This window comes from Acinonyx jubatus, chromosome E4 (assembly GCF_027475565.1).
Source record: "Acinonyx jubatus isolate Ajub_Pintada_27869175 chromosome E4, VMU_Ajub_asm_v1.0, whole genome shotgun sequence".
Lineage (NCBI taxonomy): Eukaryota > Metazoa > Chordata > Mammalia > Carnivora > Felidae > Acinonyx > Acinonyx jubatus.
This window is the reverse complement of record NC_069395.1, coordinates 38,099,352-38,117,507: the sequence shown is the minus strand read 5'-3', so window position 1 is coordinate 38,117,507 and position 18,156 is coordinate 38,099,352. Positions and strand designations below refer to the sequence as shown.

Here is an 18,156-nt window from a genome sequence, read left to right as displayed (position 1 = left end):
GGAGGGCGTTGCCTCAATGCTGATGGCAACTGACTGGTCAGGGTGGTGGTTGCTGAAGGCTGGGGCGACTCTGGCACTTTCTTAAAATAAGACAACGGTGGGGTGCCTGGGTGGTTCCGTCGGTTAGCATCGGATTCTTGGTTTCGGCTCAGGTCATGATCTCACAGTTCGTGAGTTTGAGCCCTGTGTCGGGCTCTGTGCTGACAGCTCAGAGCCTGGAGCCTGCTTTGGAGTCTGTGTCTCCCCCTCTCTATGCCCCTCCCCCACTCATGCTCTGTCTCTCTCTGTGTCAAAAACAAATAAACATTAAAAAAAATAAAAACAAAAAAATCAGACTCAGTCCTGTAAAACCCTGCTGCCGCTTTAGTACCTAAGCTCATGTAATATTCTAAGTCCTCTGTTGTCATTTCAGCATTCCTCACAGCATCTTCACCCGTAGATTCCAGCTCAGGAAACCACTTTCTATCCTCATTCTTAAGAAGCAGCTCCTCATCCGCTCAGGTTTTATCATGAGATCGCAGCAGTTCACATGTCATAGTAATGGAAGAGCCTGAAAAGCGTGAGACTTACCAAAAGGTGAGCCAGAGACACAAAGTGAGCAAACGCTATTGGAAACATGGCACCGAAGGACTTGCTGGATGCAGGGTTCCCACAGACCTTCAATCTGTAAAAAATGCAACATCTGCAAAGCTCAGTAAAACAAGATATGCCTGTATTTGCCTTGAAAGTGTCACTACACATGTTGGTGGCTAATGCTCATCACTGTCTCTCATGCTATGTACCCCAGACAGTGGGAATGTGAGGACACTTGCTTAATGTGTGTGTGTGTGTGTGTGTGTGTGTGCGCGCGCGCGCGTGTGTGTGTGTTTTGGGGCAAGTGACTCCCCCCGGTTTGGAGATTTGGCTAAAATGAACTGGCATCCCTCTATCACCCATCCCCCCAAACACACCCATCCTCCCTCCTAGCAATCGGGTGAAATTTTGGCAAGGAGTCCAGAACAGTTCATGAAACCACCAGTAGAGGGGGTGCTCTTCCCATTTTGGAGTGGCAGTGGGTCTCCTGGTCGGGCAGCCCTGTTTTCAGTGCTCATAAGGAAAAGCCGGATTTGCTGGTCGGTCGAAGAGGCACAAGCCCAAAGCAGAATGATTTCAGGGACACAAGGAGGTGCAAGGCCACACATGATCTTCCTGGCCAACTGAGGCCGTCTGAGCTTTATCCATTCAGCCTAGACCGATTTAAAATACAAATATAGGGGCATCCGGGTGGTTCAGTCAGTTAAACGTTTGACTCTTTTTTTGTTGTTCTTTAATGTTCAGTTTTTACTTTTGAGAGAGAGGGACAGAGTGCAAGCGGGGGAGGGACAGAGAGAGACAAACACACACAGAATCGGAAACAGGCTCTAGGCTCCGAACTGTCAGTACAGAGCCCAAAGGCTTCTGACTCTTGGTTTTGGCTCAAGTCATGATCTCATGGTTCATGGGATCCAGCTCTGCCTCAGACTTTGCACTGACCAGCTTGGAGCCTGCTTGGGATTCTCTCTCTCTCTCTCTCTCTCTCTCTCTGCCCTTCCCCACCACAAAATAAATAAACTTTAAAAAATAAACTAAAATATGAGGCACCTGAGTGGCTCAGTCAGTTAAGCATCTGACTCTTGGTTTCAGCTCAGGTCTTGATCTCAAGGTTTGGTTTGTGGGCTCGAGGCCTGCATTGGGCTCTGTGCTGATAGTGCAGGGCCTGCTTGGGATTCTCTCTCTCCCTGTCTCACTGCCCCTCCCCTGTTTGTGCACATTCTCTCTCTCAAAATAGATAAACTTGAATTTTTTTAAAGAAGGTATAAAAAAAAACAAAACAAAACCCACAAACATTTAAAAATAATAATAAATAAAATAAAATACAAATATAATCCAGGATTACACTTCAAGCTTTAATATCACAGTGAGATGGAAGGAGCTGAGAGGTTTGGACAAACTAGAAGGTGAGGGTGGGCAGAGAGGCATAAGGGGCATAAAACAATAAAATTCGGGCTTCCCAAGTGTCACAATCCTCTCTCCCTCCTCTGTTCAACAGAAGAGAAAAGCTTTGCCTGATTCCAAGAGTGAGAGGCTGCGCGTTGGTGCCCCCAGGAGGGGATACTGATTCTCTGGGGCTCCCTTTTCATTTGCACGTGTATAGTCCCTGATCAGGAGCTGATTTGTTTTCTTGTCTTACAGCATTTTGAGAGAGGGACACTGTTTTATATTTCCAGCTCCTCTCATAAATCCTGACAAAATTGTAAATGCTCAATAAATGTCAAATAAGTAAATGAATGAATGTCCATGAGTAGAGAAACATTAAGTAAATTGTGGTATATCAACCTTATTGGGATATTATGCAGTTATCTTAAATAATGGTTATTTGCTGTTTTGGTTTGTCTTGTTTTGTTTTAAATAATGGTTATTTGAAAGGTACTAAAAGAATAGATGTTAGAAGTTCTCATCACAGGAAGAAAAATGTGTAATTACGTGAGGTGTCGGATGTTAACTAAACTTATTATGGTAATCAGGTTGCAGTATTTATACATCAATATTTATGGTAATCATTTCACAATATTTATACGTCAAATCATTACATTGTCCACCTTAAACTACTACAATGTTATATGTCAATTATTTTTCAGTAAAACTGAAAAAAATAAAAATAGGAATAAAACAATGGTTATAAAGCCCGTATAACAACCTGGAAAATGCCTGTTAAATACGCAAATTGCTTTATACTATGTTAAATACGCAAATTGCTTTATACCTACTTGAGATTATGCATGCATGTGAACGAAAAGGGAACAAGGAGAAATTGTTGCATAAAGGTAGTGGACTTGTGGGTAGCTTCCTTCTTAGCTTGTTGCTTAATTTCTTTTGTTGTGGGTTGTGCAGTAACACAGAAACCATTTTTTTCCCTGCCTCCAAGAGCATCTCAGTTTTGTTCTTTGGTGCCCAAGTTCCTTTGATTCCCATCCTGTCTGTCCAGATCTCACCATCTCTTCAGAATTAAGTTTTGTTTCATTTTCTTTGCCCAGTGTCCAGTGTCACACCCACGTGCACACGGAAGTGGTTAAATACTTTGGATATCAATGATTTTAATGGCAGTTGCTATAAATAATGTCAAGTTCAAACACTTAAACACACGCTCTCCCAAATCAGTCCACTGCCTCTCAAGTGTTATCAGCACTCAGTCCCTGTTTATACAGTTTCTCACAATGAGAGTCACAGTGGATGGGATTTGTTAAGGATCTACTGTGTGCCTTCCACTTAAATTTAATCCTCACCTCAAAACCTGCAAGGTAGGAAGTATTATTCTAGTTGGTAAGGGAAGAAACAGAAATTCAGAGTTTAAATTACTTTCCCAAGATCATAGTCATGTTTCTCACCTAAGACCAGGTTCCCAAAGGCCATGTTTTTACCCTACGTACCATGACGGATGCTTTCAACAGGAAAAAGTCTGGAAAACCTCCAAAAGCATGGAGGTTAAAGAACACCCTACTAACGAATGAGTGGGTCAACCAGGCAATTAGAGAAGAAATTAAAAAATATATGGAAACAAACGAAAATGAAAATACAACAATCCATGACGGATGCTTTCAGAGGGCCTATGGTGCACTAAAATAATGTACGTAAATAACATAATCTAACCATACAAGGAAACTAAACTGTCTTATGAATAATAGTACTGAGGACTGCATAGATTTGCAGGCAATGAATCTATGCCCATGTGACATTTCTCCAAGGATGTCTTTTCTAATACTAATCTCCTGATGATGCATTGGGAGCCTCTGTCCATACATAGATCCTGCTCTAGACAGGATGATCCAGAGCTTATCTGTCTTAGTTTGGGGTCAAGAATATGTTTTGAAGGATTCAGGCTTTTTGCTGAAAAGGAAATAACTCTCACTCTTATTTCAACTTAGTTTTTGTGCATCGTGAGGCTTTATGAAAGCTTAATCTGTCAGTTAATCTCAGGGATTAGGAGCCATTTCAGTCCCCGGAAGAACCAGACATTTCCCAGAGAAAGAGAGGTGCTCAAGCAGCATTTATCAATCAAGACCGAGAGGCTCCAACCAGAAATCAAGTTCCTTTTTAATTTTTTTTTTAAGTTGAGAGAGAGTGTGTGCGCACATAAGCAGAGGAGGGGCAGAGAGAGAGAGAGAAAATCTTAAGCAGGCCCCACACTCAGCACGGAGCCTGACTTGGGGCTCGATCCCACCACCCTGAGATCATGACCAGAGCCAAAATCAAGAGTCTGACGCTCAACCGAGCCACCCAGGCGCCCCAGAAATCCAGTTTCTGCCAGCTTCTAACAGTTTGTTCTCTTTACAATGACCATTTCATCATGGGCTTAAAATAACAAATGAAAGGGAAAATGCAAATGAATACTTAAAACAATATCAGGCATTTGTCTAAGTGGAAAATGAAGCTCACACACCTTATCTTCATGATTCCCGCTCCCCTATGCCCCCCACCCCCCATATCGTTCTCCTCTTTTATCAAAGGAGGGCCTCCAGACCACGTCTCTTCCTCCCTTCCATTCAAACCTGCTCAAGGACATCTCTAGACCTTAGTACAGATTTAAGAAAAGATATCCCCTCTTGGTGGTCAGTGTGCTCTGAAACCTTACCTCTCTTTGGAGACAAAAAGGTATCTGACATCTCACATTCTGTGAGATGTCAGAAAGGCATTTCCCAGGCACAGGATCCTATCAAGAACCCTGAAGTCACTTCGGGGCAGATTGTCACCTACACAGATGACTGTCTCCCCTTGCAGAGAGGGAGGGGCAGCGTGGTATAGGCAGGTGTCTTGGTCCTGAAAGCTGACTGGGCAGGTGGGTCACAGGAGAAACTACTGACTTCAGAATGTGTTACTTGTCTATACATCTTTGCCTGCTGTGGAAAATAAGAATGGTATCTTTTTTTTTCCTGGATGAAAGTTTTTTTCCACTGACAATCTAAATGTCATTCTAGCAATTCTCAATGGGAACTGAGAAAGGTCTTAGATTTTAAAGGCCCCGTTTACTAGAGGGTAATGGTAACAGATACAACGCTATGTACTCGTTATATTTCATGCCTCGCCTTAACATTTAGCTATTTATAAAACCAAATAAAACTGGAAACTTCATCTTGAAATACCGCACTAATTATAATTAAAGTAGTATGAAAAGAGGTATGGGTAACATTTTTTATGGCTTCCAGTTTATTCTCTTCTCTTTGGCTGCCCAGTTTTTACCTTTCTTTCCCACAAGCTCCTTTCTGTCTCCAATGAATGACTCTTCCTCCATCTGTCTCATTAGAGGCCTTTGATCTTTGACCTTGTTCTTCTGTCCACTCTCCCTAGTTTCTCACACTGTCAATCATTGACTGCATTGATGACAGCCAATCTCTTTTCTAGAAGAGTGGTTCTCAAAGTGTCGTTGGCAGAACCTTAGGAGTCCCCAAGACCCTTTTCAGGGAATCCGTGTCAAACTCTTTAATACTACCGTAAAGAAGTGATTTGCCTTTTTCACTACTTTAACATCAGGAAAACCTGCATCTGCCAAAACAAATTTTAGGAAACTCACATGAGCTTGACTGCTTCCCAACACTTAAAAGCCTTTCTGATGAGATCAGAGGTATTAACGAATGTGACTTATCTGGCGTCATATAATGAGATATATCAATCTTTTTTTTTTTTTAACGTTTATTTATTTTTGAGACAGAGACAGAGCATGAACGGGGGACGGGCAGAGAGAGAGGGAGACACAGAATCGGAAGCAGGCTCCAGGCTCTGAGCCATCAGCCCAGAGCCCAACGCGGGGCTCGAACTCACGAACCGTGAGATTGTGACCTGAGCTGAAGTCTGACGCTTAACCGACTGGGCCACCCAGGCGCCCCAGAGATATATCAATCTTTTGAAGAGCTGCGTAACTCAGTGAAGTAATACTTTCCAAATGCCAGTGCATAATGTTACAAAACCATGCACCGTTAAAGATCTGTTGAAAGTACAAGACAGACCATTGGATGTTAATGTTAACAAAATAGGAAAAGTTTATTGATATGGCTTCAGATTCCACATAGCAACTAACCTTTAAGATACTACCAGTTCCAACTTGCCACAGTGTCCAGAATACCTACAATTATCTGAAAAGACTGTTAAAATACTTGTCCTTTTCCAACTGCACACGTGCACAAGGTTTTTTCTTCAAACACGTCAAAGTAGCATATCTCTACAGATTGAAGGTAGGATCAGGTATGAGAATCCAGCAGTCTTCTATGAAGCCAGACATTGAAGGCTTTTGTAGTCTTTAGAGATTGAAAAGTATCACTGTTCTCACTATATTGGTTTTGGAAAATAGTTATTTGTCATAAAAATGTAATTTATGTGATGATGTAATGAAGTTATTTTTAAATGAATAAAATAGTTTTGTTTTAATTTCTAGTATGATAAATATTGACAGCTATAACTCAGAAAAACAAAAGTTCTTTTGGGTTCCTCAATGATTTTTTTTTTTTTTGATGTTTATTTATTTTTGAAGGAGAGCTAGAGCATGCGTTGGGGGGGGGGGGTGCAGAGAGAGGGAGATACAGAAGAATCTGAAGCAGGCTCCAGGCTCCGAGCTGTCAGCACAGAGCCTGATGCGGGGCTCGAATCCATAAACTGTGAGATCATGACCTGAGCCAAAGTCGGACACTTAACTGACTGAGCAACCCAGGCGCCTGAGGTTGCTCAATGCTTCTTAACTGTAAAAGTTTTCTGGGACCAAAACCTTTGGAAGTCACTGCTGTAGGCTAATCTTTCATCCAGCCTCCACTCTCAATCTCACCATTTCCTTAATCCTTGCCAACCAGTTTATTAGTCTTCCAGGACTAGCTTCAGGAGGCTGTGGAAGGGGCAGCCTCCTGCCAGGTCATTCTCCTCCTCCCTAAGTGTCTTCTCTATGCTCCCCAGAACCTCAATTTTTCTCAGTGGTATTCTTTTTTAAGTTTATTTATTTTGAGAGAGAGAGAGAGCGAGCGAGCAAGGGAGGGGCAGAGAGAGAGGAGAGGGGGAGAGTCCCAAGCAGGCTCCACATTGTCAGTGCAGAGCCCAACAAGGGGCTTGAACCCATGAACAATGAGATCATGACCTGAGCTGAAGTCAAGAATCAGACGCTTAACTGACTGAGCCACCCAGGCACTCCTCATTGGTATTCTTTTGATGTAAGTCACTTGAACTTTTCTCTTCAAATCCAAATACTTTTAAGTGGTAATATGTTGCTAGTTACCAATCATTAATGCATAAAAATAGTAGCCAAAACGTTTGAGTGTTGGCTATGTCAAGCTTTCAGCTAAATGTTTTTTCATGTATTATCTCACTGACTCTTATGAAGAATGCACGTCCATCATATCTATTTTTTAATGAAGAAAATTAGAGTTTGGTTTTATTATGTTAATCAGCAAGGTCTTGAGAAAAAATTAACACCTGCTATACATATAAGGTACCACGCAGGCACATGCTCCCAGGAGAAACGGGTAAAGTCTGAAGCTTAGGTGTAGTGTCCCAGATGGCTCCTTGTAGGCACCTATCTGCCCAAGGAGGGGTCAGGCACCAAAAAGCAAGGGGAGGAGATTAATCCCTCACTGCTGTGCTGTTTGAGCACTGACCCTGGTGAACTTGGTCTCCTTGTTGTGCTCCACAAAACACTTGCTCCCTCCTTGGCTCATTCTGAAATCTTACAGTCCCTTTCCACTCCCCATGTGTACCTAAGTATCAGAACTTAGGGGTGCCTGGGTGGCTCAGTCGGTTAAGTGTCTGACTTCGGCTCAGGTCATGATCTCAAGGTTCAGGGGTTCGAGGCCTGCGTTGGGCTCCGTGCTGACAGTGAGGAGCCTGCTTCACATTCTGTCTCCTTCTCTCTGCCCCACCCATCTCCCACCTGGCTCACACTCTCTCTCAAAAAATAAATTAACAGCTTAAAATTTTTTTCAAAAAGCCACACAAAATTAACATTAAAAAAATAAATTTATTTCAGGTCTGAAACACTGAAGAACAAGCATACAGACAAATAGTACAAAAAGCAAAATTTCAAACATGAAAGATGACTTCATACAGATAGGAATTCTTCTGGCATATTCTGAGTTTACATATAAACAATATTTTAAAGACATTTCTCCAACATTCACAAAAGGCAAAAGCTAGTATTTTTCTTTTCTGCATAATTTATAAATGCAACAGCTTTTGAAAGCATCCAATTTCTTTCTAAAATTATTTTGTTAAAATTTACAGAAGTGATGGTTACCCAACTCTATTTTCCAAAGATCAGACATAGAATTATATGACATTTCTTGTTTCACAAATTACAGGCAACTTTAACTCAAAATACAGAAAAATTATCAATTCATTTTGCGTTTTGTCACATCCTATTTCATCCTTTCTCTAATCAACAAAGAAAGATACACATGACATATATGCATATGCTTTTCGGAAATAAAGTATTCCAACCTTTATCTGTAATTTTTTTTCAAAAGCTAGGGAACTCAACAAGTACATGATTGTTTAAAACAACACTGATAGTTCAAAAATAAAAATAATTATTTAGGAGGGATCTTAGGATATATTTTTGGTCATAAAACCTATAATGTAAATATCTAAGGAAGTTAATGATTCAGCATATTCTGCCTGAGCTATCACCAACTGAATAAAAAAGCTAAAAAAAAAAAAAAAAAAAGATTTTAAATCCCCCAGATCCACAAAGTAACAATCACAGCTGTTAATCCAATTCTCTAGGGGATTTTTCTCTAGCTAGATTTAAGTTCCCACGGTACCTGATTTGGTCTACCCCATGATGAATGGCATTGAAGATGCAAAAAAGGTCTTTGAGATCAAAGTGAATACATTCATTATATGGATAAGGAAAACGCTGCCCAGAGAGTGACAGGGACACAGACCCAGGTCTGTGACCCAGACAGTCACAGACCCAGAGCTTCTGATTCCCAGCTAAGTTCTTCTGGTGACACATTCTCCAGGTAAGATTCTACATCATTTACTGTCATTTGATTACAGAGAATGTTACAATATCAACATAAAGCAATGCATATAATCTGCCCAAATCAGAATTGCTAATTTACTTCAAGGGCACACCTGATTGGCTTTTTGTTGTTGTTGTTTATGTGGACACAATGTAAATACTATGGCTGTTTAGATGTTAGTATTCTAAAGATATTCCCTATGAGCTTAGAGAGTCAGGACGTGAACAACATGTAAATTCTCACTGTAAACAAAACGCAGTGGTAGGCACTGTAGAAGCACATTTGGTCCTATTCTCCTTACCCTGAGCATGTGAAAGAGCAGACTTTTGGAACAGTATGTACAGTCGGGTGAAGAAAGGATACACTCCCACAATACACTGCAGGAGCACATACCTGGGCACAGTATTCCTCAAAGGAGAATGGTCATACAGATGTTAGTAGAGAATTAAAGCATCTTAAGAGGTCTTCACTAAATGAGAACTCCTAGGCTAAGTCACCATAGATTTCTTTGCAATACTGAAGCAAAAGTATTAGGGATGATACAAGAAAACATGAAAAAACCAGTAACACATAGGATGACATTTTCTTACTACAAAGTTATATATACAGGCATACCTCATTTTATTGTGCTTTGATTTACTACACTTCACAGATATTGTGGGTTTGTTTTTTTTTCCCCAGCAACTTGAAGGTTTGGGGCAACCCTGAATTGAGCAAGTATATTGGTGCCAATTTTCCAAGCATTTGCTCATTTTGTGTCTGTGTCACATTTTGTAATTCATGCAATATTTCAACCTTTTTCATTATTATATTTGTTTTGGTGACCAATGGTGGTGATTATGAGTTACTGAAAGCTCAGCTGATGGTTAGCACTTTTTAGCAATAAGTCTTTTTTCACTGAAGGTATGTCCATTGTTCCTGCAGTCTATTGCACACTTACTAGACTACAGAACAGTGTAAACATGACTTTTATGTGTATTGGGAAACCAAAGAATTCATTTGAGTCACTTTACTGTGATATTTGCTTTACTCTGAGTGGTATGGAGCTGAAGTGACAATATCTCCAATCTTGCCCGTGTTGAAAAAAGAGTAAGCAAGGCAGTGGGTACAAAATTACTGTCAAGTTGAAGTGAGAAAATAGTATTAGCATTTATACCATGGTAGGAAGGCAGTGCAGAGAACTCAAGATAATGAGTCTGTCTGGGCCCCTTAGCTTCATTAGAATTCAAGTCTAAGACCAAAGTCATGGGTTCAACCTGTTCCCATGATAGTTTTGATGGCCACTGACAGTACACGTTACAAAGCACTGTTTAACAAGAATATAAGAAATGGGAAAAATCTTAGAGGTTCCGTGCAGGTGTCATCCCAGTGCTGTCCTTTGATGGGCCAGGAGTGTCGTGTTGGTGTAATGTACTCCTACTGAGGGTCACTGGACAGTAGATCAGAACAATGGAAAGGAGCCAATTAGGAATATATTGGTCACTTGGTTCTAAATTGCATGAAGTCCTATGTGATTTACGGGGATTAGGCCTCCACATTATCATTTCAGAAAGCCTTCCAACCTTCCATTTTCTACAAAGAAACAAAACAAAACAAAACACAACAAAACCACTTTTGGAAAATACACATCAAGAAGCTTACTTTCAGGTTGACAAGAGAGGACTATGAATGGAAGGCTCAGTTGATAAATGGTAGTGTTAATATGAGATGAGCCAAAGTCTGCTAAGCAAAATATTGCTTAAGGTTACAATTAAGCAAGATAATAATTATGGGTCACGTAATAATTTTCAAGGAAGTATCCATATCCCATAACGTTTAAACCAAGCCTTACTGCTCAAGTATCGCATGATGTTAACTTTTTTTTCACCTCAAATTGCCGATTCTGACTGCTTGGACATCACAATAGTTTTTGATTCTTGATCTGTGGGACTATCTTCAACTGTATCTTCAACTGGTACCTGCAGAAAGAATCAGGAAATAAAAACAACTTACAGCATCTGGCATCTGCCATTATGGCAGATCAATGATTGGCTCAGGAATACAAAATAGCTGACTAGACAGACAGCTTTCACACATTTCTCAATAGTTTAATCATAAAAATATTCATTACTTACAGCTTTAATATCACCATTTGCAATTCCTATATTTATATTGTGTCTTCTGAGATCAGACTTGATTAATGCTGAAACAGAAAAACCCCAAAGAGTTGATGTTACCAAAGAGCATATATGGATATGCTTTTCTCTAAGCGGCACAAAGTCTTCTTTGATATTGTCAAATTCAGCACACTGTAGTACCGTAATATCCAATAGCATCCTTGTAGCATGAAATAATACCAGGGCCTCTCTAAGCCATTAGCTTAATTAGCAAATCATTCATTAATGAATAAATACAGGATGCTAGGAACCAAAGATGAAAAGCACAATTCTTTCCATAGAGCACTCGCCCATCTAGGTAAATATTACCATGCAAACAATTATAACACTGTAGGATAATTGCAATAATGCACATATGTACAAGGTACAGTGGGAACATGGGAGAAAAAAAGCCCATGTCAGTCCAGAGAAAATTCTGGGAAGGCTTGCCAGAGAAGACATATTTGCATTGAAACTTGAAAAATGAGTAGGAACTTGTCAAGCAGATAAGAAGAGAGAGGAAGGCATCTAGGCAGGCAGCAAACAGGATATGCAAAGAATGTGAGACAGGAATAGAACAGCCAAGAATTTGGCACCAGAGGGAGTTTGGGATCATTGGAGCATCAAGGACAAGGGCAAGGAGGCAGAAGTGTGGTTTGCTTGGCAGGTATCCGTACACCGTATAAGAGTTTAGCTGCCGTCTGAGTAGGGAAAAGGACTGCAGAGAGAAATTAACAGAGTGAGATAACAGTAGAAGCCAGCGTGGGTGTGGAAACACTGTGGACATTAAGCCTTGCTTCTAAATCCACTTTTATGCTCATGCACCCGGACAAAGTACGGATTAAAGTCCTTTCCCATGCTCCTTCTCTAAAAGTTGGGCACCGCCGTCGTTCCTGCCCATGTCTATTCCGATTACACCTAAGAAGTGTAAGAACTGACTAACCATCCCTTGTGCCGTTTCCACCGCCACTCATTCTGGTAACAGCTGACGTGACTGGGCACGTCCTAAGTGCCAGACACCATGCTAGGAGCTTTTCATGAACCACTTCAGTTAATCCTCATAGCAACCCTCTATGGCAGGCTTTTTAATACCCTATTACGTGAATGAGAAAAGGAGGATATGAGAGTTTAAGCAATTTGTCTACAGTCACACAGCGAGTGAGCAGCAGAGTCAGAACTCGAGTCCAGGTCTGCCGATTCCAGATCTTTACCGACTCTTCATACGCTGGCTTTGGTTTTTATGCATAGTAATGGTATTGAAGTTAAAATCTGAAAAATTAATTCATAGATTCATATCCTTGGGAAAAAATAAGTAGTAATCCCGCTTTTTATTTCCTTTCTCCCTTTGAGTTCTGGAAGCCACTGAGAATCAATATACGTGAAAGATATAAAGACGATATGACACAAGTACTTTTGTCAGGAAAATACCCTCATTTACCTGTTAAAATGATGCCTAGAAACATCCAAACACAGAGGAAAATGTTTCCTGCTTTAGGACTATAGTCTGTTGTGAGTTTTCCTTGAGCCAATGTGAACAGAATTCCAAATATCTAAAATAAAATAAGAGGAAATAACTGTTGTTGAATTTGCTTCTTTGAAATAAGTGTAATGTTTTCCTGAGAACTCTTCTTAACTATTTTATTCATATGATTTGGAAAGGCAGAAAGTTTAAACTTCTTATTCACTAGAATACCCAGTAAACTGGGGCGCCTGGGTGGCTCAGTTGGTTGGGCAACCAACTTTGGCTCAGGTCATGATCTCGCAGTTCATGAGTTTGAGCCCTGCATCGGGTTCTGTGCTGACAGCTCGGAGCCTGGAGCCTGCTTTGGATTCTGCGTCTCTGTTTCTCTCTGCCCCTCCCCCACTATGCTCTGTCTCTCTCTCTCTCTCAAAAATAAACATTAAAAAAAAAATTTAGAATAGTCTGTAAACTACTCATCTCAGATTTAAGAGAGGTCAGGGGTTTACCTGTGCGGCAGCATTAAGAAGACCAGATGAGGTGCCTTCAGATTCAGGGTAAGTGATTTCAACGGCAAATTCAAAACCCAATGGGAGGTAACCAGTCATGAAGAAACTACGAAAATAAATCCAAAATTACAGAAACAATTAACTGAAGGACAATAGCATACACTGTGGCAATCATTCTACTTCTCAGCCCTATTCTAGTGATCAAATAACTAAAGATTTTGAACTTGATGTGTGAAAGCAAGCCCCTATTATTATTCACCAATCAGTCCAAGGACAGAAGAACTGAAAAGCAAAGCAGTTCCCAAGTTTTCCTTTTTCTGAAAAAAAATTACCTCTGATTCGCTAAGTCAGTTGTTTTTCTAACTAAATAATGTTACCTGGACTAAGTAAGGCTTATCATTTTTCACCTGTCATATATACCAAAAAACATTTTCAAACTTTTTGTATTCTAAAGAATTACAAATTTATATGCACAGCACAGATTCTTTAAAGTTTAAAATATTTTTAAGGACATTTGGATGAACTAAAAATTTAAAACCATAGTAGTAATATTTCACAATTATAACAGCATGCTATCATTCCCCCTAAACACATTTGATGCTTACCCAAGCACCCCTCCAGTAACAAACACAACGATACTGTATCCAAGGTCCAATGTGAAAGTAAATATAACCATTCCAAGAAAAGATAAAATGTAAACTATCAGAGTAGTCTGTCTAAAACAAAAACAAAATTGTTAGTATTTTGTCTGATTTTCCTAGGCATATAAAAATCATGTTACTAACCATTGCTCCGTCCATACAGTAATAAATTCCTTGGTTTTCAAAATTAGGTTTCCCTTATATGGAAAAATGTTTCCACCAAAGCACTGACTTTATTTACTTTTATTTTTTTATAATTTATTTTTTAATTTACATCCAAGTTAGTTAGCATATAGTGCAACAATGATTTCAGGAGTAGATTCCTTAATGCCCCTTACCCATTTAGCCCACCCCACCTCCCACAACCCCTCCAGCAACCCTCTGTTTGTTCTCTATATTTAAGAGTCTCTTATGTTTTATCCCCCTCCCTGTTTTTATATTATTTTTGCTTCCCTTCCCTTATGCTCATCTGTTTTGTATCTTAAAGTCCTCATATGAGTGCAGTCATATGATATTTGTCTTTCTCTGACTGATTAATTTCGCTTAGCATAATATCCTCTAGTTCCATGCACATAGTTGCAAATGGCAAGATTTCATCCTTTTTGATTGCCGAGTAATACTCCATTGCCGAGTAATACTCCATGGACCCTTGGGCTCTTTCCATACTTTGGCTATTGTTGATAGCACAAAGCATTGACTTTAAATGTTTTTTTTTGTAATGTTCATTTATTTTTGAGACAGCGAGAGACAGAGCATGAACAGGGGAGGGGCAGAGAGAGAGGGAGACACAGAATCTGAAACAGGCTCTAGGCTCTGAGCTGTCAGCACAGAGCCCGACGCGGGGCTTGAACTCACAGACCGTGAGATCATGACCTGAGCAGAAGTCGACGCTTAACCGACCAAGCCACCCAGGCGCCCCAAAGCATTGACTTTAAAGCTCACATTTATAAAGCTTACATTTAAGATTCAACAGCAGCAATCAACAAAACTCACACCACATCCAGTGCTCAGACAGGAAGGAATATTCATATGGATAAAATAATTTTTGTGCCACCAAATGGGATAGTTCTGTAGCTGTATCTCAAGATTCAGTTCAAATTTTACCTCTTCCAAAACACCTTTCCTAACCACTGCAGCTTACAAAGTTGTCTCTTCTTCCAAGTTCCCTTATCATTTTAGTAGCTACATAACTGTCACATGACAGACATCTATTGGACTTATGACATTGATTTTAGTCTGTTATATTATTATTTTTTCATATATGCATGCCTTATTTTCCCCTTTTAGACTACAAGTGTCTTAAAGACAGGGATCCTATATTGCTTGTCATAATTCCTAGACGAATTATGCCCACAACAGAAGTTTGGTGAATGAATGGCAGTTACTCTGAGAACAAAATCAAGGCCAAAAAGAACATACTCCTATGCCTAGCAAGTTTTCTAATTGTAAAGTGGGCCAAAGACTATAAATAAATTTAATTCTTTACATATGTTCCCTTCATCTACAGATTGAATGGGTTTCACTGTAAGCTAACATTTCATAATAATGAAGCCACAGCAAGTACTATCTTAAATTATGGGAAAATTATCTTGGAGAATTTCAACATTGGAGGTCTTTGGAAGGGCTTACATAATGGTATCAAACAGATCTTGGGCCTTGAAAGGTACAGAAGATATAAAGGTGACCGTTCCATATTTCATTCATTCATTTTATTTCCTTCTATTCATTTATGCACAGTTACATTCATTCATTTCTCCCAAGCATATGGGGAGTTTCTGCCTGTTAAAAAGTGTAGCTACTGTTGGCCTAGGGGCCCAAGATGGAAGGCTAGGAAGACCCTGAACTCATGTCCTCCCGCAGACACGTAGAATCCATGCATAGAGCAATTCCTCCTGAAGAAGACCTTAGGGCTGATTGAACAGTTTCTGCATAATAGAACATAGAGGGACCATGGAGAGAACAGCAAGAGAGACAGAGACAGGGTAACAATGGGAACCCCACTGCAGACCCTATGGTCTGCAGTAGGAAAGGTATCACAGAACTGTCCCCCATGCAGATTCGTCTGGCCTGGGGCACAGCAAAATAAAAAAACAAAACAGTGGTTTAAAGGGCAACTTTTACTACTAGAACATCTACCAAACAACGGGGAAACTGCTGGAACTCACTTTGGGTTTGGAGATGCCAGTGAGCACCACTGTTTACATTCCTCCTCCCCCTGGAGAGCACAGATGGGAACAGAGTCCAGGCCCCTAGCACACACCAGCCCCATCTGTCCTGCAAGGGGAACCCTTCCAGACTCTATCTGCTGCAACTCTACTTGTCCCACCCACCAGGCTGGCCTTTGGCACAGAGCACCCCAGGATCTTTGGCCTGGACCAAATGCAGCTCCAGCTAATCAGCCAAAGCAGCCAGGCACACAAATTCTACACAGGGGATGTTATTACATAAGTCCACTCCTTCAAGACCAGGAGAGGTAGCTGTTCCACCTAACTCACAGAAACAAACACAGAAGGTCAGACAAAAGAAGGGAGAGGAATATGTCTCAAAGAAAAGCATCAAAGAGAAATCTCAGAAAAAGAACTAAACAAGACAGGGATAAGTAAGTAATGTACCTGGCAGAGTTCAAAGTAATGGTCAGAAAGATACTCACAGGACTTGAGAGAAGAGTGGACGAACTCACTGAGAACTTCACAAAAGAGACACAAAATATAAAAATATAAAAAAGAACCAACCAGAGGTGAAGAATATAATGACTGAAATGAAAAACAAACCATAGGGAATCAATAAGCAGATTAGAGCATGCAGAAGAATGAATCAGTGATCTGGAAGATACTCAAGCTGAACAACAAAAAAGAAAAAAGAATTTTTAAAAATAAGGAAGTTAAGGGACCTCTGGGACAACATCAAGCATACTAACATTTGCATTAGAGAGGTCCCAGAAAAAGAAAAGAGCAGAAAACTTATTTGAAGAAATAATAGCTGAAAACTTCCACAACCTGGAGAAAAAAAAACAGACATCCAATTCCAGGAAACAAAGAGAGCCCCAAAGAAGATGAACCCAAGGAGGACCACACCAAGGCACATAATAATTAAAACGTCAACAAGTTAAAGACTCTTAAAGGCAGCAACAGAAAAGTAAATACTTATGTACATGGGGAGCTCCATAAGGCTATCAGCTGATTTCTCAGCAAAAACTTTGCAGGGCAGAAGGGAGTAGAAGGATATATTCAAAATGCTGAAAGGAAAAAACCCACAATGAAGAATACTCTACCGGGCAAGATTATCATTCAGAATTCAAGGACAGATAAAGAGTTTCCAAGACAAATAAAAGTTAAAGGAGTTCATCACCACTACACCGGCCTTACAAGAAATGTCAAAGGGACTAATGAAGCCCAACACAGGGCTCGAAGCAATAAACTGTGAGATCATGACCTGAGCCGAAATCCAGAGTCAGGCGCTTAACCAACTGAGCCACCCAGGTGCCTCTAAAAGGACTACTGTAAGCAGAAAAAAAAAAAAAAAGGACATAAATAGAAGTAAGATAACTATGAAAGGAAAAAATTTCATTAGCAAAGGCAAACATATAGTAAAGGAAGTAGATCAATCACTTATAAAGCTACTATAAAGATTAAAAGACAAAGTAGCAAAATCAATTATATCTACAAAAATTAGCTGAGAGATAAAAACTAAAAGATGCAAAATATAACATCATATACCTAAAAAGTGGAGGGGGGAGTAAAAAAATAGTGCTTTCAAAATGCATTTCAACTTAAGCAATCATCAACTTCAAATAGGCTGCTATATACATGGGATGTTATATATGAATCTCATGGTAACAACAAACCCAAAACCTATAATAGATACACAAAAAATAAAGAGAAAGAAATCCAAGCATAACACTAAAGAAAGTCATCAAATCACAAAGGAAGAGAGCAAGAAAGGAACAGAGTAGAACTACAAAAACAATCATAAAACAATTAAAATGGCAGTAAGTATATATGCATCAATAATTACTTTAAATATTTTTTTTGGGGGGGGGCGCCTGGGTGGCTCAGTCGGTTAAGCATCTGACTTCAGCACAGGTTGTGATCTCACAGCTTGTGAGGTCAAGCTCTGCAATGGGCTCTGTGCTGACAGCTCAGAGCCTGGAGCCTGCCTCAGATTCTGTTTCCTCCTCTCTCTCTGCCCCTCCCCTGCTTGTGCTCTGTCTCTCTCAAAAAATAAATAAACATTTAAAAAAAAGGTCTAAAAGTACCTTTTTTTAAAATGTTTTATTTTATTCTTGAGAGCCAGAGATGGAACATGAGTGGGGGAGGGGCGGAGAGAGACAGAGAGACACAGAATCTGAAATAGGCTCCAGGCTCTGAGCTGTCAGCACAGAGCCCGACATGGGGCTCAAAC

The 18,156-nt window shown here is 40.1% G+C and overlaps 1 protein-coding gene across 2 annotated transcripts in view; it reads right to left on the bottom strand.

The window, feature by feature from the left end:
• Window positions 1–499: 499 nt before the first annotated feature.
• Window positions 500–18,156, bottom strand: part of FLVCR1 (FLVCR heme transporter 1) — a 44,525-nt gene continuing 26,868 nt past the window's right edge. The window contains exons 6-11 of one of the 2 annotated variants that reach the window (XM_053208754.1): window positions 13,720–13,830; window positions 13,115–13,220; window positions 12,585–12,696; window positions 11,126–11,193; window positions 10,879–10,969; window positions 500–664 (exon numbers count right to left, since the gene is read on the bottom strand). In XM_053208754.1, the coding sequence (XP_053064729.1) occupies window positions 10,880–10,969; window positions 11,126–11,193; window positions 12,585–12,696; window positions 13,115–13,220; window positions 13,720–13,830 (487 nt within the window). In that variant the 3' untranslated portion in view covers window positions 500–664; window position 10,879. Of the gene's footprint in view, window positions 665–7,985; window positions 10,970–11,125; window positions 11,194–12,584; window positions 12,697–13,114; window positions 13,221–13,719; window positions 13,831–18,156 lie in introns of those variants that run through there. The other variant, XM_027074469.2, reaches the window with a different exon arrangement.